Source organism: Macrobrachium nipponense, chromosome 4 (genome assembly GCF_015104395.2).
Source record: "Macrobrachium nipponense isolate FS-2020 chromosome 4, ASM1510439v2, whole genome shotgun sequence".
NCBI lineage: Eukaryota > Metazoa > Arthropoda > Malacostraca > Decapoda > Palaemonidae > Macrobrachium > Macrobrachium nipponense.
This window is the reverse complement of record NC_061100.1, coordinates 122856338-122878030: the sequence shown is the minus strand read 5'-3', so window position 1 is coordinate 122878030 and position 21693 is coordinate 122856338. Positions and strand designations below refer to the sequence as shown.

Here is a 21693-nt window from a genome sequence, read left to right as displayed (position 1 = left end):
GGGAACTCCTGCAGAGGTTGCCGTATTTGTGGGGGGCGATGGTACAAATTGTAGGGCGCCCGGGCCTGCTGCTAGTGGAAGGGAAAGGCATGTCCCCGTGTCGAGGAGGCGTTTGCGGCCCACGTCCACCAGGAGGCCGTTCTGCGCCAGGAAATCTGCCCCCAGTAGCGGGATCCTGACGTCCGCGATTGTGAATTCCCAGACGTAGTTTCGCCCCAACCAGATGGATATCTCGAGGGGCTTCGTGCCGTAGGAACGGATGGGGGTCCCGTTTGCGGCGACGAGGGAGGTTGTTTTGTCGGGCTCGCGGCTACGGTCTTTTCCTGACGGCGGGAATATCGAGTGCATTGCCCCCGTATCCACCACAAAATCCTCCGGCCGGAGATCGCGTCGCGGACGTAGAACCCTACGGTGTGTGGTTCCGACGCGGCCGTTGCCACGGGCGGCCTTGGTTTTGTTTGCCGTCGTCGTTTTTTGACTGTTGGAAGGTGCAAGGGCTTTCGCACCTCCTGGCGAATCTCCCGAACCTCCGGTGGAAGCGGCACCAGGAGTTTTCACCTCGCTGCGTGTGGGAGGACTTCCCTTGGGATACGGCGCCGATCTCTTGCGTTGGGTCGTTGTCGTCTTCTTCCTTCTCTGCGGCCAGGCACACGGAGGATCGGGGGGGGGGTGGGGGGGGGCGGCGAGCTTCGCGGCATTGTTTGACAACGTCAGCTTCTTTGCCTTTTCTTTCTAGTAGTTCGTCGTCCTCTAGGGTGTACGCGTCGGTCAGCTGCTTTCGGACATCCGGCTCGAGTTGCCGCAGGAATATTTCGCGGCTCAGGCTGATCTCTACCTTTTTTCCGTCGGGGCCTATTTCGGGCAGACGGACGAGGCCCATCACAGTGTCCCAGGCATCTTGGGTGTCGGCGCCGCGCATGGGGTTCGCGACTAAGTAGAGGGCGCGGGCGGCCCTTTCAGCGATAGGCACGGATAGGCTGTCAAGAGCCTTTCTTTTATCTCGTCGAGCGTGACAAGTCCGATTCGTGCTCGACCGGTCAGCCAGTTAGATATTCGGCCGAGCACCTCTGTCGGGAGAGCCGCTGCGACGAGGTCAGCCTGCAGCACTTTGTTTGTGAGCCCCGCGATCCGGAATTGCCCTTCGGCTCGGAAGAACCAGGAAAACGGGTCAGCCGTTGTGAAGGGGGGCAATTTGACAGCTTGAGCGGCCGCTGTGTCAGAGTCCGTCGCTGGGGCGGGGAGGCCCGGGTTTCCCGCGAGGTACTGTTTGCGCCCATTGTCCTCTCTCACAAAAACGGTCGACAGAGTCGTGAATGGCGGGCCAAACCGTTTGAGGAAACGCCTGAACACACCTTGGGCAGGTATGCCGTATTAGTCCGTTAGAGGCGTTGGTTTTTTCCACGGTAGGAGCTTTCAGAGATCTATACTGAGGCGCCGTATGAGTCCGTTAAAGATCTCTGAAGGTGAGCGGCGGTAGTGAGTCCCTTAATGGCTGAGCCAAAACCGCTTGGGTCACCGTCCAAACCGGGAGGTCACCAGTTGTGAGAGGTTGACAAAGAGGCAGGTAGAAGTGTACTGATTTTTATTACAGTCCAGGGAAATATAAATATACAGCATGCGGACGGAAATGTGGTCACCGACCCGCGAGAGAGTAAAGTGGGTCGGCGAGACCCGATTTGTGTTTCTTGAGAGACATAAAATACAAAATATAAAAGTACACAATATGTGGTTATATAAGCTTTATACACTGACGGAAAGCCCGCTGAATGCTTTCTCAGGGGGAAGTGAGAACAACGCGAATGATGAATTATGTACAGAGAAAATTATGAATAAGCGTTGTCCTTACACGATGATATGGCCTAAACTTTTATCGATATAAAATATTCCATGCGTATTGCGTTCCAGAAAGGGAAGACTGCTTGCATTTATACATTGTGTTTACTATTTGGTTTAGTAAATATTTTTTTCTAATCTTTCATGCATACTATCTTTGTTCAAACTACTATTAAACACTATCTAAATCACGGTAAAGCTTATATGAACTGTAAAGCAGCCAGCTAGTATGCGTGAAGGATTCTTATAGATTGCTCAAAAAGGCTGCAATCCACTTTATCTAAGACACGGTAAAGCTAGGAACTGTAAAGCAGCCAGCTAGTATGCGTGAAGGATTCTTATAGATTGCTCAAAAAGGCTGTAATTCACTTGTCCCAAAGCAGGGTTTTGCAAGGTTTTCAGGAGACTTTTCTCTATCTTCTCTAGTAAATACCGGCACTAATTTCTACATCCGTCTGCAATTTAATGTAAATTTATTCTCTATACGTTTATAATTAGATTGTGATTTTTATGCTTGAAGTACACAATTAAACGTAAGCTATTTAAGGCAATATTGGTTAAAGTTCATAGATTATTGGAACACCGCCTTCCGCCACCGTTCTCTCGAGGTCTTAAAAATTGTAAGTGCAATTCTATCCTTATAGAATTTTCTGTGAATAACTGAATAATTAGGCAGCTTTGTATATATGGCCGCAATATTAAGGAGTTATTATTAACTTTATAATTTTCAACTATATTTGTGTTTAATTAAGAAACGTGAACATTAAAAACGACCCTAGCAATAAACCTGACAGTTTCTGCATTATAAGTAGTGGGAGCTGAGCGGCGCATTTGTTTTGTTATGGTTTTTCATGATTACTTAAATTTACTGAAAGGTTCGTCATTTTAATGGAAAGTAGCTTTGTTTATGTCTTATTTCAAGGGTTGAATAGTGTGCTAGCATATACTGCACTTGGAAACCAATGGCAAGTATTGGAGACAAAGGCTCCTGTTCATGTTTTTATTGTATTTTGTGAATGGGTGTCGTAAACATTCCAGAAATGTGTGTATAATGCCTTTTAACACTTGTCAACCGTGTGCTGCTTGAATAGTACGGCCTTCTTTAATAGATAAATTGCGTATGGCCACCGTAGCTAATTAATTTTGACCATTTGGCACGTTTCCTATTGTTTTTGTCAATTTTCCCCCCACGTCGTTTGTAGTATACCCATTTTAAGTTTTGGCGTCAATACTAGGCTATACCTATATTTTACAAAACTAATCGAGCACAGTTAATAGGACGTTAGTCGGTGCTTGGGTTGAATGTCGTGGGAGATTAGAGTATAATAAAGATAATAAAGAACCTTTCATTGAGGACGACTTCCCTTCGTTGTGCAGCTTCTTTCGTTCTGTTGAAGGTCGTCCTGGTCACTGACTTCCCAGGAGCCTGGACCTGGAGGGCATAAGTAAATGGTACGGATCACCGTCAATAAAGGACATAAGAAAGACTTCTCATATTTGTAAACTAAGCATAAACCAATACATTTACTATTCACCATTTAAGGTCAATCTGGGCCTCGGAATGGCAACAGGCCATGGTAGCGTATAGTAGCTAGTATACCTAGGTGGTAGGCTAGCTAGCTACCTATGTATCAGACAGGTAGTTTTATCCAAACTAGATGTGTTTATGTCATGTGAGTTGATAGCCTAATGGGAAATAGGCTACTAGCCCTATAGGTTAAAAACTAATTTGTTAGTTTAGCTTGTGATGACATCAGTTTGGATGGATGGGGTTCTCTGACCCAGGTATCCCTTAAAACAACTTCTAGTAGGTATCCTAATTAGCCACAAGTGAATGCCAGAAATGTTTAGAGGACACTTGCTAAGATGAAGATTGTTTTGTACTCTGGAATGCAATTATAATTTTAAAGTACTATTTAAATAGTAAAAAATAATTCCAGTGAAGTGTAAAACATTTATAAATTTAAAGTAATTTCATCTAGGTAGTTACAAAGATGCAAGAATTAGGTATTGTAATCTGTATATACTAATCAGTGACTCGTTTAGGCTATGAATACGGTAAAACTTTACTTTAGTTGCGCTGCCTGATTCCTGCCAGCTGCCAATCAGGACAGGTGACTGCCTTATTTGGGGGGAATAGGTCCCCCCCACCCCCAGCCAGCTCAGGGTATGTCGCCCTAAGTTAGGTTGGGTAGGTAAGAACTGGTTAGAAAGATTATGTCCATTTATGTATGAGGAACCTGTCCCTGGCGGGAATCGGGCTGCGTAGCTAAAGTAAAGTTTTACTGTGAATACCTTCTAATCATCGCTGAATTGTAGCATTTAGGCTGTGGAGGACCTTAGGATTTAGATTTGGATAATCTTTATTGGTTTATTCAATCCATTGAGATCATGGACGCACTGGAAAGATATTTTCTAGTATGCTTTAGTGGTTTAAGCTTTTGTTGCATTTTCTCCCATTGCCCCCTACCAATATGACTACCAAGCATTTGCCGTTCCCTTTTTAAGTAATTGGTCGTAAATGCGTAGATAACCTTCTGTTGGAGAAGCTGGATTAAGAATTTACTGATGAGTGGGAGTTATTCAGGATTGAATTCTAGTGGGACTTGATGGCCACATTTATTACTATCCAGAGTTCGGAACATTTTATGTTGGAGACCTGAGTTTCCTGGATGATTTTGGACCTACAGTAAAAATACACAAGAAACTATACCAGTAAGAGTGCCTTGATTTAGCTGATCCTAGAGAACTTAGGATGAGTTTTTTTTTATAAAAAAAAACTACCAAAGCTTTAGTAGTAGCCTAACAAGGAGAGTTATACCCATAGATTTAAAGCAGGAAATGACTGCCTGATGCTGTTACTTTGGCAAAATGTTGTTGCCTTTTTAACGAAGTTTAGTTTGATTTACAAAGCTCCCCTCCCATGTGTTGTCATAGATAGAACAATACTGTACTACTTGCCTTTCCCAGCCGGTTTCAAGCTCCTCAAGAAATTTCATTGGAAATTGTTAAACTAACCCATTCTTGCTTGAAATCCAGAATATTTGAGGTGATTTCATGACTTATTACTTTGTAAAAGGTCTAGGCTTTCTCTTGAATCATATTTGAATCTGCCTGGATGCTATTATAATAATGATTTTCCATGCGTGTGGAACCCCGGTAGTGGGGTTAGTGCTGTCAGTGTACCGCATGCAGTGCAATGTAGGGATTACCTAAGGTTGTTTGCTGTGTCCCTTCGGCCCTAGATGTAACCACTTCCATTCCCTATATTGTACCTCTGTTCATATTCTCTGTTTCTTCCATCGTACTTGTCACCCTCTCCTAACATTTTCTTCACAGTGCAACTGCAGTTTTCCTCCTGCCACACCCTTATAACCTTTTTGCTTGCAATGCAATTTCCCTTTCAGCACTGAATGACCTCTTTGGCCTAAATTTTATATTCCTTTCCATGCATATGGAATAATTATTTACAGCTTGTTGTAACATTGCATTTAATTGCTGTCCTAGATGCAATACTTTCCTATATAGTTTTGTCAGACACTTTCTTTTACCAAACCTAAAATTTCCATCACCCACTTTTTAAGGTAGCAATAACCTCTTTGTAATTCTTGCACCATGATTTTAAAGAAGTTTCTTTTTTCTTAATGTTACAGACACTTTTCACATTAGTATATACTGAGTATAGCACAAATTCATGTGAATACTGAATGGTACACACTAAGGACTTTTGAGAGACTTTTTAGTATGTCTCTTAGGATAAAGAACGAAAGTTTGCAGTTGTTTAATCTCATTCTGCATCCCTTTGTTAATTTATTGCAGTGGATTTTAAATTTTCATGTTTTGTAAGAAGAATTGCCCAAAATCCATCAATGGAGTAGATCCTAGTGGATCTTCAACCTGCCAGCAATTTGAGAGATTTGCCTTCCCACCTAAGTAGTAGTGAGTATACTGCAAAAAAGCAATGTTTTGTATATGGAACTTACTCGGTAATTATATAGCTAAGAGCTTCCTACCCAAGGCAGCCAAATAGTTGAAAATCTACAGTACGGTAGCGCTAGTTTCGGTTACAGTGTGGCAGAAATGCCCCACCCGCTACTCTGGCTTAGAGAGGGAACAACCTGGCAGAGAGCTTCAATTCATTTTCTGCCGGCTCCCGGTGAGCATTTATTTTGTGATCGCGCGTTCTTTCAAATATGTCTGATTCTAGCGCAACTAGTCTTAGGCTTTGTGCAGATGGTTGTAAGACCAGGTTAGCTAAATCTTGTTATGATCCACATATCAGATGTAGTAAATGTAGAGGTCAAGAGTGCAAGAAAGAAATCACTTGTGCTGAATGCTGTGAATGGGACGACAAGCAATTGAAGAATTTTAGGTCCCATCAGGACAAGATTTAAAGGATAGAAAGAGGAAAGCAGGTGCTAGGGTGGAAAGTATAAATCTAGTTTAGATAATGTTCAAGCTGCTGAATTGGTAGAAGATAACATGATTGTTTCACCTGAAATTCCTGTTTCTTCTCCAATCCTTTCTCCTCCTGCTCAAGTGTCACTAACTCCTGTTCCAGGTTCACTTGCTCCCGATCCTAACACCATTGCTAGCCTTAAGTCAGAATTCAATGAGAAGTTCGAATTTTTAGTGAGTGTGATGATGGAACTTGATGCTTCTGTTAACCCTTAATGGACAAATTGCTTCTCAGGAGTAGTAATAACAGGTTTGGGGTGATGGGTGGATTGATTCTGTAGATAAATAATAGTAAGTTCCATCGATTTTGAAAGAATTGGGCGGGAAAGAAGTGCCAATACTTCTATAGCCTATAAATTCACTAATGGCAACTTTTTGAGAGATGTGGACTCCTGATTAGTTTCAAAGAAAGAGATGGGTAAAGCTTCTTTTGCTTTCCCTTCGCTCATTTTCACCTTGAATAAGGTATTGCGTTTGTTTGGAAGCCTGGAGGCACATTTGTGGCTAGAGTGTCATCCGGTCCCTTTTTAGTGGTTGGGTTGTGAAAGTTTTTTATGGTTATGGTGTAGTGCAGTGTTGTTTTTTTTTATTCTGGTCTTCACCCAGGGCAAGGGCACCTTTTGTAGCTTTGTGAGCCACGGTTGTACTTATTTGCTCCAAAATCCCCATTCATGTAGAGGCTACTCTGGGCTAGACAACCACGTCCTCTATGAGTCAAGTGGAGCACCAACCAGAAGTAGAACTTATTTACAGCACTCACTGCCAGATAAGGCAACACCAAGCATATTATTTTATGCTAGTAAACTTTTATTTCAATTCCATTACACTATACACAATGTATTGAGATAGAATATGTCCCTGATTCCCACCTCCTTTAAATTTGGAATCAGCTAAATAGTTCCTGGGTAAGTTCCATATACAAAAGTTATATTTTGCCAGTTGTTCCCTCTGTAAGCCCTGGTGGTGGGTAGGACATTTCAGCTACACCATAACTGAAACTAGCGCTACCGTAGTTTTTAAATTGTTAGGCAGTCCTTTTAGTTAAATAATTATTGGGTAAGTATATACAAACTATTTTATTATAAAAATAGTATCTTGTTTGTTTTCCCATAGGAACAAAAAACAAATTTTAAAGTAATTTGTATTTATCCTTGTAGTGAAACCTGATACTTTTCTCAAATCCCACTTCAATCCTCCTGAAGGAAGAGATGCTTGATGACAGTAAATAAATGGATGCATCCCCCACCCACCTGCTATTTTGTTATGTTTTAACAACCAATTCAAGCTCAAGCTTAGGAATAGCCTTCTCCTACATAGATGGATATTTTCTCTCACATGCCACTTTGTAGTTAAGTTAGTTTGTGCACAAATTAGCTACCAGGTTCACTAAAAACAGCACCAATATGCAGTAAATGTGCCTCATAGTCAAACTACTTGGTTTCATAGTCCTTTATTCTTCACACCATTGGACTGTAGAACTGTCTCCCTGAGGATGTTGTGCAATTGGAACCTTCAAAAGTTCAAGCCAAGATGCAATGCATTACTACCCTAATGCTATTTGATTCTTCTTGCATTTTAATACTTTTGTATTATTTAAATGTAATTTATTGGAATTTTTTTAAGCGAGATCTCTTCTTGTTGTTTCTCTTTACTTTCTCTTACTTCTTAATGAGTACCATATCCTTTGAAAGCTTAATTATCAAATCAGTAGCCCTTGTGGTCTTGTTTAATATGGAAAGGGTTCATGTTTGGAGTATATAATAATAATAATAATAATAATAATAATAATAAAGTAATAATAATAATAATATTATTAATAATAAATTTACTTCATTAATTTTAGAATTTCATAAACTCCTCTATCCTACCATTGCACTCTCCCCATTTGCATTAGGAGAGCTGTACATGTCATATCAGTTTGCGGAGGTTTTTAATGGATATTGAAGAACCAGTATGAGTTGGGCGCTTGCCCTGGTGTTTGGGTGTTCACCTTGAATAATTCAATCTCTTTACTAACTAGGGTGCTGTTGAGTGATTAGAATTTGTAAAATAGTAGTGGTTTTGAGTTAGTATTGTGCATATACAACTGATTGTTTTTATACCTTCTCTTAACACTGTCCATAAGCTTCATTACATCAGATGTTGCATATGAACTTTGATGAAATTATTTTCCACACCAAGTCAGTTCCACTGCTTTTAGTATACAGAGAATGCACTAGTACACCACTTTCTTATTCCTATCCTAAATTGACAGAGGGAATTACGTATATATGGTTATTATTTTAAGGAGTACCAAAATGTTATTTTTAAGCAGTACCAAAACATTGTTACCATTTACCTCAGGAAATTATTGTGGTATATTTTATTTCAGGAAGGGACAGCGATCATGACTACAGGAGGTGGAGGATCTGGAAATAACGATGCTTCCCCAAAGAAGAAGGGGTGGCCAAAAGGACGCAAACGCAGACTCCTTCCCAAGGACTCTAATGCCCCAAAAGGACCATTATCAGGTTGGTGAATATTTTTGGAGTACTTAAATTAAGAAGAAAATTTAGTATTGTTGTCAATCGAAATGTGCATGTGCATTTTCTTTTGAAATGACCACTGACATTAGAGGTAGAAGCTGTCAAGAATTGGAATTGAAATTCAGAGGTAATATAATATTTTGGTAATTCACAGTTTGATTTTCAGTTTTTTATGTAAATTTAAAGGCAGCTAAAATGACAACTAAAGATGCTTCATTAGAAAAAAATGTGGTGTAAGGAGCAAAGTACAGAAATGGGCAATGTCATTCACCTAAAACCTTGTCTAACTTATAATTGTTCCTACGTGATATACAAACCCTCGGTCCTTTACATTAGTAATTACTTTACGATGAAGCTGAAATATGGCCAATAAATTTTTTTAACAAGGTGGTTACGCAGTAACTACCATTAAAAGATAAGAACTGAAACCAACAATAACCCCTTGGAATATTTGTGAGGAAATTTATAAAAAGATATCATGTGAGAGAGAAAGGCAGTACAGTGGCACCTCGACATACGGAATTAATCTGTTCCGAGGCAGCCTTCGTAAGCTGAGCTTTTCGTATCTTGAACTGCATTTTACATGTAAATTGCCTAATTCGTTCCAAGCCCTACAAAAACACCCCAGTAAATTTTATAATAAAGCTAAATTGACCAATAAACAATGAAATACAACAATTTGGACCATTCAATACCTAACTTAATACATACTACTAATATGTATTACATAGTACCTGTAAGTAAAGTGTATTAGTGTACATGGTATACAAGAAATACTGTACGTACTTACGTATGTATACGTATAGTAAAATGTGGAACCTTACCTTTCGAGTGAGGCTATCTCCGAAAGTGGCGACAGAGGAGGAGGACAAATGGCAGAAAACTTGTTAGTACGTACACTTAACTTTACGAAATACATTAACAAATGGCACAAAACCGTAACACTTAACTTTACAAATAACTTTAAATAAATTTTTTTTTTTCTTTTTATTTTTACATTTTTTGTTTTTTACTTTTTTATACTTTACGTTTTTTACAAAATTTCTATTTCTTTACCACTTTCAACTTTCTGTTTTTTCGTAGTATCAATTGGATCTTCCTTTTTGCTAACTCCTACTAAAGGCCTCTTTAAAAAATAACTATCCAAGGAAGATGGCTTCTGCCTACTTTTCACAATGTTCCTGAAACGACTCGGGCAAACGTTATCGAACTGCGCAAGCATATGACCTGTGTAAGCCTTTTCGGGGTGTCTCTTTTCTACAAATGCTTGCACCTTATGAAAAATAGCTAGAGCATCCTTAATTTCTGCCGTTGTCATAGGGTGGTCGTCCTCCTCCTCACCGCTGCTAGAGAACTCTTCTTGAATGACGTTATGTTGCATGGCCTCCAACTCCTTCAGGTCATCCGTTGTAAGCTCCTTTTAAACCCTCTGATTTTAGATATATTGGAATGGCTGCTTTTACTGAAAAGAAAAGGGAAGGAAATAAAGTTCTGTTGGGTGCCTTCCCATGTTGGGGTGGCTGGGAATGAGAAAGTTGACCAACTTGCAAAGTCGGCAGTCAACTCCCCAGAACCCACAAGAAGCCTACTACCATATCAGGATTTATATCCTCTAGTAGGTCAGAGAATTAAAAAATGTTGGCAGTCCCAGTGAGGGGATATTTTGACTAATAAAAAAATGCGCAGTATCACGTCATCAGTGTCTCCTTGGTCATATCCGTATATGCCAAGGAGACAAGAAACAATGTTGTGCAGATTGAGGATTGGACATACAAGACTTACACATGGGTTCTTGAATTCTCGTGAAAATCCTCCGTTTTGTGAGAACTGTACTGTGCCCTTGACTGTGAAACATTTTTTGATTGAATGTCCCAGATTCGGGAATTTGAGACAGGTTCGTGTCTTCGGGTCGTGACAGAGTAGGTAATTTTATCCTAACTACAATTCTTGGAAAGGATTGTAATATAGAGCAGTTATATAAATTTATGGGGGAGGCGGGTCTCCTCAGCCAAATTTAAATTATACATAGATTTTCTATGTAAGAACTTATGTATATGAACAAAATTTTTATATACATATATTTATAGATATTTTTATATGAAATTTATTAAAGATTTAATTTTTTCTATTTAATTTATTTTGGTGTCTATTACCCAGATGTTGTGACACCAGATTTAATAGACACAATCAATCAATCAAGCTCCTCTTGGTGCTCCTTGAGAAGGTCATTGATGTCGTCCTCGTCGACGACCAGCCCCATGGACTTGCCGAGTGCAACGATCTCGTCAAGATCTGGTTGTGAAAGTTTCAGGATCGTTCGATATCACTTGCTGGTCCATGGGCTGGAGGAGAGGGGTGGTGTTAGGAGGAAGATAAAGAACCTTGATGAAGGAATACTCCGCTAGGATATCTTCCTCGAGGCCAGGAGGGTTAGCAGGGGCATTGTCCAACAACAGCAGACATTTCAGAGGGAGGCGCTTCTCTTCCAAGAATTTCTTCACTGTCGGGCTGAAACACAGATTTACCCACTCCGTGAACAAAAGTCTCGTTACCCAGGCTTTCGCATTAGCCCTCCACATCACTGGAAGCTTCTTCTTTAGCACTTTATGGGCCTTGAAGGCTCGAGGAGTCTCCGAATGATAGACAAGTAGGGGCTTCACCTTGCAATCCCTACTGGTGTTCGAACAAAGTGTGAGCGTAAGCCTGTCTTTCATAGGCTTATGCCCGGGTAGCTTCTTCTCTTCCTCCGTGATGTACGTCCAACGAGGCATTTTTTTTTTCCAAAAATGGCCAGTCTCATCACAGTTGAAGACTTGCTGAGAACTGTAGCCTTCGTTGATCGTCATCTCGTCGAATGTCTTAATAAAGGCTTCGGCTGCTTTTGTGTCCAAGCTGGCCGCCTCCCCATGCCGCACCACTGAATGGATGCCAGTCCATTCCCAGAACTTTTCAAACCACCCATGCGAAGCCTTGAAGTCTGGGGTTGGCGTCGATGTCCCTTCTCCTCTGTTGTCTTCAGCCTGGGCAATCAAATTGCCGAAAATAGCGCCGGCCTTGTGGCAGATTGCCGTCTCGGTTATCGTATCGCCAGCTATTTCTTTGTCTTTTATCCAGACAAGAAGCAGCCTCTCCATCTCATCGTGCACATGGCTCCTCTTGCTAGACAAGATAGTGATGCCCTTGGAAGGTGTAGCTGCTTTGATGGCTTCCTTCTGCTTAAGGATGGTGCCTATCGTCAACGGATTTCACCCGTATTCCTTAGCAATCACGCTCAACCGCATGCCAGCTTCATATTTTTTAATGATCTCCATCTTCGTCTCCATAGAAAGCATCCTCCTCTTTCCGTGAACTTCAGCAACTTTCTTGGGACCCATTACTACATATATACTGTATGTAATTAAGTTATGTAGCATTACTACATATACACTGTATGTAATTAAGTTATGTAGTATACTTACGTACTAAAGTTCTCACACAACACGATAAAGTAGTAGTAGTACAACGAAATCACTAACGAATTTACGTTAATAAACTAAATCATATAGAACGAACGAATTTCGTGTACGTACACAAATGATGCTGCTTCGGAGTGACCGAAGAACGCCGCTACGTAGATGCACGATGGGAGAGATGCTGACCAATAGGAGAGCAGGATCTTATGGCGGTGACTAGCATCAGGAAGCAATGGGAGAGCGGGAGGATGGTGGCGAGTCTACTCATTTGGCGGTGCGCGAGTTTTAAAATTGTTATCGGTGGTCCGGGCAAATCCTGGGACTTTAAAGCAACAACCTTTCGTAACCTGAACTATTTTCGTATGTAGTGCCAAAATAATCTTTGTATTGGCTTTTGTAACTTGAATTTTTCGTAAGTTGAGACTTTTGTATGTCGAGGTACCACTGTACATCCTCCTTTGAAGTCAAGATTGCGACAAAGCTCATGAGCTGCCTGCTTCTTGATTTAAGCTAATCTAAAAGTTGCCATTAGTGAATTTGTGGGATATGGAACTAATGGCACCTCTTTCCCACCTGATTCCCCCAAATTGATGTCACGTAATACAGGGCGTCCATAAAGTCGTTCCCTGACAAATAAAATTAATAACTTTAAAATTATTGTGGATATGACCATACAACTTTCACATTCTGTTGAGCAATTACTAAAGTTTCTTTTGTTTGCCTATAGATGTCTCTGTGATCACTGTATCTGCCAACTAAGTCAAGAATAGCAGAAATGGTGTCATTGCAGGAGAAAGCCCAGTGTGTGTTATGGTACCATGAAACAAAATCACTTGTTGCAGTTCAGTGCAAGTTCAGAAATGAGTATCGACAAAATCCACCAGATGTTAAAAGCATTAAAGACTGGTATGAAAAGTTCACAGAGACTGGAAGTGTTGAAGACCGCAAGAGCAACGGTAGACCCAGTGTGAGTGATGTGTCCGTTGTTGCTGTGCATGACGCCTTCCAGCGCAGTCATAGAGAATCGGTTCATCGTGCCTCATGATTTTTTCCTATGGGGTTATATCGAGGATAAAGTGTGCAATACACCAGTATCTAATGTTGAGACCTTAAAAGCAAGGATAGCAGCAGCTCTAGCAATGGTAACTATGGAGATGTAGGAGAATACCTCGAATGAAATAGAATTTCACCTAGAAATAGTACTCCGGGCAACAAAGGGGACACATTGAAATTTATTAGTAATGTAAAAAAATCTTTAGTCATTGTTGTTGAAATTGAAGAAAACCTTATACCTCTACATAACATGGTTTGTGTGTAATAAAGGTCTGAAATCCAGGAAAGACTTTATGGACACCCTATTGTCACTCACCATGAGTGACTCATTTGTACACCCAAATCCTGTTATTGCTACTTATGTGAGCATGTCCATCCATTAAGGGTTAAAAAAACTCTTATACTATTTTTAGTATTTGACATTCTTTAGAAGCATTCAGAATTATTGTTGCAAAAACCCATTTGTCCAGCAGATCAAGTTTTCATTCCAAAAATTATTCAAAGCTGGTATAGATGTTGGAAGATCTTTGATCCCTTCACATGTTGGTAGCTGTTCGAGTGCTGATCTGTTTGATTACAAGTTTTCTCATAAGAAATAATGTAAATTAGAGTCATCCATTCCAAACTTCAGAAAAAAAATACCGTTATGAAAGCACTTTAATGAGAATTTAACATAAATCATAAAAACCTAACAGTAAGTTTATGAAGTGAATGCAAATTTATTCTCACTTGACCTATAATTTGGAGAGCTATGGCATATGTGGAAGGTAGTGAGAAAAGTAGAGGAGGAGAGATGTTATTGTTTGGAAGGGTAGTCTCATTCCATGAAAACTTCAGGTAGTAATTGTGCTCCTGAGGTTATTTTGCTTTTCTGTCTCTTTGAGCTTTCATTCTGAGATTCATTTTACCTCTGTCATGTCAGATACTTGGCTATGGAATTTACTTTTTTGTGCATATTAAAATGTTTATAAAGGAAAACATAACATTGTCATATATAACACTTTGTTTTGTTAATATTTCTTAGCATCATTGTCAGAACTTACAGCCCTTCAATGCCTCACTACACTGTATCGCAATTCAATTCTTAAATTTCTCAAACCACGAGTGACTGGCTTTGAATACCTCAATATCTGTATTGGCACTCATTTCTAGGGTGCTTTTGATGAGGTCAGCATGCAGTTGTTTTGCTTTTTCTCAAACGATGACCTCAGAAGCACTATCACTGGGTAGCTGTTTTATATTAATCCAAATCAGTAAGTTTTCAATCAGGTATTACTGGATGTACTACCATATCTTTGTAACAGCTCAGGCCAGTATGCATTTTATTATAAATTTTTTTATTTGATATTTATGAATTTATGTAGTGTTGGATCGTGCATATGTAAAGAAGTTTGTGAAAATTTCCACTATCCTACACATAAACCCTAGATCTTTTTATCATAATTCCAATTCAGACCAATCCTGCATTTGTCCTGAGTGCTGAAGGAAAAGTGAGGTTTACAGTTGGATGCATAATTGCTATCTTCCATTACCTGCTGCTAATTATCCACCTTTTTAAACAAGATTTGAAGGGCCAATTACTGGTGGTGTTGAGAAATACAACTACTTTATATAAAAGACTTCAGGTTCATATATCAGTTTATATATCACTGAAAAGTTCAAATTATTTTGAGATTTGCTCTAGGGGTCTTTTTCTTCTTATAACTAACAAAAAAAAAGTTTATACTTATTTGCTGTAACTAAGAAGACTTTTATACCTGTCAAACACTTTGGATTATGTAATAACTGCAAGTTAAGAAATAGATATTTCTTATCACCATTAGTAGCTGTGATAGTAAAAGTAGTAAGTATTGTACTATACTTGTATATTAGTAATAATTGATGTTGTTACATTAACATTTGTTATAATCACAGGTTACATGCTTTTTATGAGTGATCAGAGAGAAATATTGCGTCAAACAAATGCGGGATTGGCGTTCCATGAAATCACTAAACTTGTAGCTCAGAAATGGTCCCAGCTTGATACTAGTGAGAAGACTAAATACCTGGAAGCAGCTGAAGCAGATAAAGAAAGGTAATGTTATTTAGGTTATCGTGAGATAAGAAAAGAGCAATAGTATAGTGATGTTAACCACTTATAATTTTTTGAGATTAATGCCTTGTTAATTTCAGATATCAGAAGGAGCTTGAAGAATATCAGAAGACTGATGCTTATAAGAATTTTATGCAGAAGCAGAATCAAGATGATTCACCAACTCCTCCAAAAAAGCCTAGGAAGGAAGTTGTGGAAGAGAGAAAAGAAGAGGAGGAAGAGGTGAGGTAAACTAAAATGGAATATATGCAACACATGGAAGTTGGTTTTTGAAATTTGTTGAATACTTGAGTATGTACAGTGAATTGATAGGTTTTCTTTGTGTTTCAGGAGGTAGCACCAACGCCTTCTTCATTAGAGATCCCAATCTTCACTGAGGAGTTTTTGAACCACAATAAAAGTATGTGGATGTTTTTCCCGTAGCTTCTTCATATTCTTATTCTGCACAAAGTATGAGTTGGTGATATACATCATAAACTGAATATCACAGAACTTTGTACAGTTGATCCCCCATATGCAAAGGGGTTAGGGACCACAACTCCCCGTGATTACCAAAAATCTGTGACATATTCCCCCCCCTCCCGGGAAAACACTTTTATGTAACTGCCTATTTCAAGCCAATCAGGATTGAGGAAAGCTGGTACCCTACTATTAAATACTTATATAATGAGAAATTTTTTTCCCCATTTTTATATTTTCATACCTAACAAACCTGTGGTCTTAACAACAGGACAACCTTCTAGCGCCAGCTGGAAACTAGTTAAAAAACAAAGATTGTAAAGCAAGGAATCTGTGGCATCTGGCAACACATGCGTATACGAGGTGAAAGTTGGTCACTGACTGGGCATGGATTGTTTAAGAGGGAAAACTGCGAAGTACTGAATCAGCTATTGCTGAACAGCGATCTTGTGTGGGTTCCCAGTACTCATGTTAATTGGATAGATGTTGGTACAGTTAGTTTGCTTTTAGTTGGCACTGATAAGTGGAGGTCGGTGCAAATTGGCGTTGAAAATTCAGTTATAGTCATCACTAGGCAAGTGCCGAAAAACCAGATTGCTGATAACCTAGGCCACCTATAACCAGGGATTGCCTTTATTATTATTATTATTACTATTGTAGTTATTATTATTATTATTATTATTATTACACAGGCTATGGTCACAGACAAATTACAGCATACCGCGCTTCGTATAACTTGATGTCCCAATCTTTGCATTCCCTGTAGAGGAGTAGTGATGTCGGTACACCTCACAGGGTGCACTGTAGGCATTACTGAAGGTTTTTTGTTCATACGCGAACAAACCTTTGGTCTTAACAATAGGATAATTTCTAGCGCCTAGCTGGATCTGGTTAAAAAACAGATGAAAGCAAGGAATCTTGTGATATCTGGCAACGCATGCGTCGATTGGGTGAAGGATGATCAAAGACCATTCACTTACGATCACGCACCAGTCTTTTCTTTGACTGCCTTGGCGAGAGTCGTGTTTACCTCTCTTGGCCTTTACCCGGTTCAATGCCCGTTTTGCTTGTGTTTTGTGTGTGTGTGTGTTTGGTTGATATTATGGCTGCTTCTGCTCCTTCTCGGCCTCGTCAGCATGTGTGCCCTGGAATTCTAGGTTTTCCATGTTCTCGTTCTTGGCTTTGGCAGCGACTGACCCCCCAACATCTCGTGCAGTAGGTGCCATTCTGATTTTTGCACCAACGATCCTTGCACAGAATTCCGGGCATTACCTAGAGAGGAGTTGAAGTTTTTTAGCAAAAGAGAATATTGGAGGGTTTCGACTCTTCCTTCAAGGGAAGGTTTTTTCCCCCCTTCCCGATGCTTCGTCTCCTGCAGTAATCAACCCTATAGTATAATTGTTCCTGTGTCTCCTTCCTTTTCTTCCGTTGATTCGTCGCTGGAAGTATCGGGAGGCCACCAGGCTGATGTTTGTAATGTCGCCCCTTCTTCGGGAATTAATTTGATTCCTGGGAAGGGGGAAGCTTTTTTTCATCATTCTCTTTTCTTCCAGAGTCAGAGGCATCCAAGATGACGGGGATTGGAAGACGCTCAGGCTAGGGGGTACCCCGTCCTTGGAGGAGTTGCTTGCGCACCTTTTGGAGGCTCGCTCCCCCCCTCCTCCTCCTCAGGCTGGCCAGGCCGTCCCCCTCTTCCCGGCCTCGTCTTCGTGGGTAGCCGAGGTCAGCCATCTTGTATTGCTCCTCCAATAACTGTTGCCACTTATTTGAGTCGGTGGGAAGCTTTGGCGTCTGCCCTGTTGATGACGTCACGGGATCCGTGTTTGTGTATTCCTCCGCCAGTGGCGTCTCTTCCCCTTGTCATCGAGGGGAAGTCGTGACGTTATCACCAATTGTGACGTCACCCAGTCATCATCTGAGCACTGCCTCTCTCAGTTGTGACGTCATCTCTGCTGCCCAGTTCGCTACTTCTCCCTTCCATGTCGTCGGAGCCTTCTCTTGCAGATCATTCTGAGGTTACGTATATGCCAGGCAGTGCTTAAGAGGTTGGACTCTGTTTTGGATGTTAAGTTGGCTGCCTTGTCGGTTGGGAGGATTGGAAAGAAATGTGTTGCTTCATCCCTGCCTCCTGCGAAGAGATCGCTTAAGGATCCAGTACTGTCTTCTCCCTCTTCCCCCTCTATGTCACGTCGGCATATCAAGCATTGAAAGGCTAAGGGCTTTGTTCTTTCTTTGCCTAAGAGGGAGGAACTATGCGGATGTGTTCTCGAGGGTGTTGGTTTATCTTCCCTTGTGTAATCTGCAGCGGCTGCTTTGTCCTCTGCATTGAATCGCAGGCATGTTGCAACTTCCCCCGTCCGTGCATGTCTTGAGTGTGTTGCAACCTCCCCCATCCATGCACATCACGAGCGTGTTGCAACCTCCCCTTTCTGTACACGTGATGTAAGTGCTCCTTCTTCTCCAAGGTCTATTCATCGCTGTAAGGATCTCAAGGCGCCTGTCAATAGGTCGATGGTGGTGAGCGTTAAGTTGCTGCAGCAGGAGTGTTTGCCTGCCCCTCTCACTGATGCTTCTAAGAGTTCGATTCTTGAGGATTCTCCTTCAATCTCGAGTGTTCGGGATTCCTCTCCTACTCACGTTCGTAATTTGGCCATGCCTGTGACCATTCACGGACATGTTAATGAATCATCTGTTGGAGGAGAACGTAGTGATGTTCCTAGTATTATAGTGGGTTCGTCTCGGGAGCCGACACATGGACCCAGCCCAGACAGGTTAGTAGTTGTTTTGGGCTGTTTGGCTGCTGATCATACTGTTAATTTTAATGAAGAAGGTGCCTTAGAGGAGCCTACACATCCTTCTCGTCATCGGTCTCCTTTGCCGGAGCAGGAGGAGGGGGAGACGCAAGAGTTTTTGTCTTCCTTTTCGGAAGTTGTTGGTCTCATTCATGGGTTCAACAATTTGGAAAGTAGGTCTCAGGCTTGGCCATCTTCCCTCCTTCTTGCTTGGAAGCCTTGGTGGGAGCTACGCAGGATCCCAAATCATCTCTCCAGCTTCCCTTATCGGGGCACAACCAGTTAATCTTGCATAAGGTAAACGCCTCTGTTTCGGACCAGGACGGTTTGCTTTGCTCTAGGGGCTCTACCAAGCTGCTACTACTGCCTCTCACGGGGCTAGGAAGTACTATGCTACGAACACTACTTTTTTTATGTCGCGCCATCTTAACCCAGACGTCATCGCCTAAAGCTGGGATTGACTTTGGAGTAGGGGAGGTCGGTGGCTCTGTCCTTGTCTCCGCAGGATGCTTCAGCATTGGAATCTACGGCAGCTTCCATGTTGCTCATGATTTCTTGACTGGACTTCTTTTCTGTGGTCATTGCCAAGATAGCTTCCGACAGGTCCCCAGAAGGGGTGACTGCATCCTCTCTTGCCAGTCTGTTGCAGTCCGGAGGCAAGGCGTTTTCATATATGGCTCACCTCAATGTTAATTTATGGGCTAACCTTCTGCTGATTAGAATGCGATAGGCCCGCGTCGGGCTGACACCAAAGACAGACTGGTGCACCAGGCCATGTTAAAGTCAGAGTCTCGTCCTCAGAGACATCCGGGTCCTCCTCCTCCCTCTGTCCAGCAGTAGTCAAGAAGATCGTCGCCTGGTAAGCCGTCGAGGACCTTGAGTTCGCCAGGGCCTTCCCGTTCGATACAGCCTAAGTCAGAAGATCAATGCCCCTTTTGCTCCCGCTCCTTCAAGCCAAGAAGGGGCCCAAGGGGCAGAGGTAAAGGGGGCCATCAGTAGGTTATGCGCCTCTCCCTCTCCTGCGCCATGGGTGGGGGGTTGCCTGGCTGGCCATTGGGCCAATTGGTAGAGTTATGGGGTGGAGAAGTGGGTGGTAGATGTCCTTCACATGGGATACCTACTGCCATTCAACTTCTCTGAAGTTCTTGGTTCTTCGGGAGGAAGTGCAGAAAATGCTGGACAAGGATGTGATAGAGGAAGTAGTGCGTCCGTCCCCGGGGTTTTACAGTCACATCATCTTGGTGCCCAAGGCATCGGGAGGATGGAGGCTTGTGATCGACTTATCCACCTTGAATCACTTCATCAGGAAGACTTGGTTCAAGATGGAGATCCTGTGCTCGGTGTTGGCAGCCATGAGGGAAGGCGACTTCAAGCTGTCGATAGACTTAAGGGATGCATACCTCCAAATCCCCGTTCATCCCACGTCCAGGAAGTTCCTTCGCTTCTCTCTTGCGGACAAGGTCTTCAAGTTTAAAGTCTTGTGCTTCGGGCTGACGACAGCCCCTCAAGTGTTCACAAGGGTCTTCTCTCTTGTGTCAAGTTAGGCCCATGCTCGGGGGATCCGTTTGCTAAGGTACCTCGACGATTGGTTAGTCTTGGCAGTTTCCAGGGAGAAGCTGCTGCAGGACTGGGATCGTCTACTTCAGTTCTGTCTGGAACTGGGCATCTTAGTCAACCAGGAAAAGTCAAACCTCGTACCCACTCAAAGGATTCTCTACCTGGGCATGGTCATCGATACGACAGTGGCAAAAGTTTTCCCTTTGGATCAGAGATTGGAGAAGTTGCGGGAGGTGGTGCGCAACTTCCTGTTAGAGTCACATCAGTCAGCTCATCAGTGGCAGGTTCTTCTGGGAGTGTTGTCTTCCCAGGTCCCTCATGGGCATCTTCATCTTCAATCTCTGCAATGGAGACTGGGAGAATTCTGGTCTCTGGCGGGGGACTCTCCCCTGTTAATGGTTCCTCTGTCTCTGGAAGTGAGAGAAGACCTATGTTGGTGGTTGGACGGCCAGAATCTGTTGAAGGGTGTCCCTCTGCATTCTCTTCCACTGGACTTCCTACGGTTCTCGGACGCCTCCCTCGCAGGTTGGGGAGCTCATTTAGGGGGCCTCATCGTTTCAGGCGTTTGGAGCTTGGAGGACAAGCAGCAACATATCAACATCTTGGCGCGGTATTTTTCTTTGAGAAATATCCAAAAATTCCCAGTTTTTTTTTTTTTTTATCAATTTCATCATAAAATACACTTTTTGTTATAAAACTTAAAAAAAACCAAGTATGAAATTTTTTGTGGTTTTTCTTGAGTTTTAACTAACAAAATAGGCTGTTTTTAGCATTTTTATAGGGGTTCCAAACATTCACAAATTCTAACTATATTCAATGGGGGTCTGGTACGCATCCCCCGCAAATATGGGGGGACCACTGTATATATATAAATAAAGTTTTTGCCACGAAGGAAAAAATGAAAAGCGAGATAGCCAAGCACTTTCGGTCTAGTGCGACCCTTTACCGTGCCTGAGTAAGGGTTGCACTAGACCGAAAGTGCTTGGCTATCTCGCTTTTCATTTTTTCCTTCGTGGCAAAAACCTGTATTTATACATAGCATCACATTTTATGCACTTCGTGATCAAGTTATTCATATATATATTTATATATATAATATATATAATATATATATATATGTGTGTGTGTATTTTTTTCAGCCACTTTACTAGTAAGTGGAATCCAAGGGATTGTTGACTGATACTCAGTATGCATATAGGAAGTAGTGAGGTACTTGCAGTACTCATTTAGATTGGACATGCCATTTGATATGGGTCTCAAGTGTAGAGTAATTCAGATAGATTTTAGTGCTACTTTTGGTTTAGTAAATCATAACGCACCTATTTATAAACTTCAGACTCATGGAGTGGGTGGATATTTTTTAGGTTTATTTCAAGATTTCCTTATAGGTGGGCAGCAGTGAGGTGCTGTTTATTGGATCTGCGAACTGCACCTGTGTTTGGAGTTCCACAGGGTAGTGTATACTTGGTTTC

The 21693-nt window shown here is 41.7% G+C and overlaps 1 protein-coding gene across 6 annotated transcripts in view; it reads left to right on the top strand.

Annotated features, from left to right (window-relative positions):
- Positions 1–2387: 2387 nt before the first annotated feature.
- LOC135211113 (high mobility group protein 20A-like) overlaps positions 2388–21693 on the top strand; it is a 69425-nt gene continuing 50119 nt past the window's right edge. The window contains exons 1-5 of one of the 6 annotated variants that reach the window (XM_064244213.1): positions 2388–2453; positions 8663–8801; positions 15236–15395; positions 15494–15635; positions 15744–15813. In XM_064244213.1, coding sequence (XP_064100283.1) covers positions 8678–8801; positions 15236–15395; positions 15494–15635; positions 15744–15813 — 496 coding nt within the window. In that variant the 5' untranslated portion in view covers positions 2388–2453; positions 8663–8677. The other 5 variants (XM_064244212.1, XM_064244209.1, XM_064244208.1 and 2 more) reach the window with 5 other exon arrangements.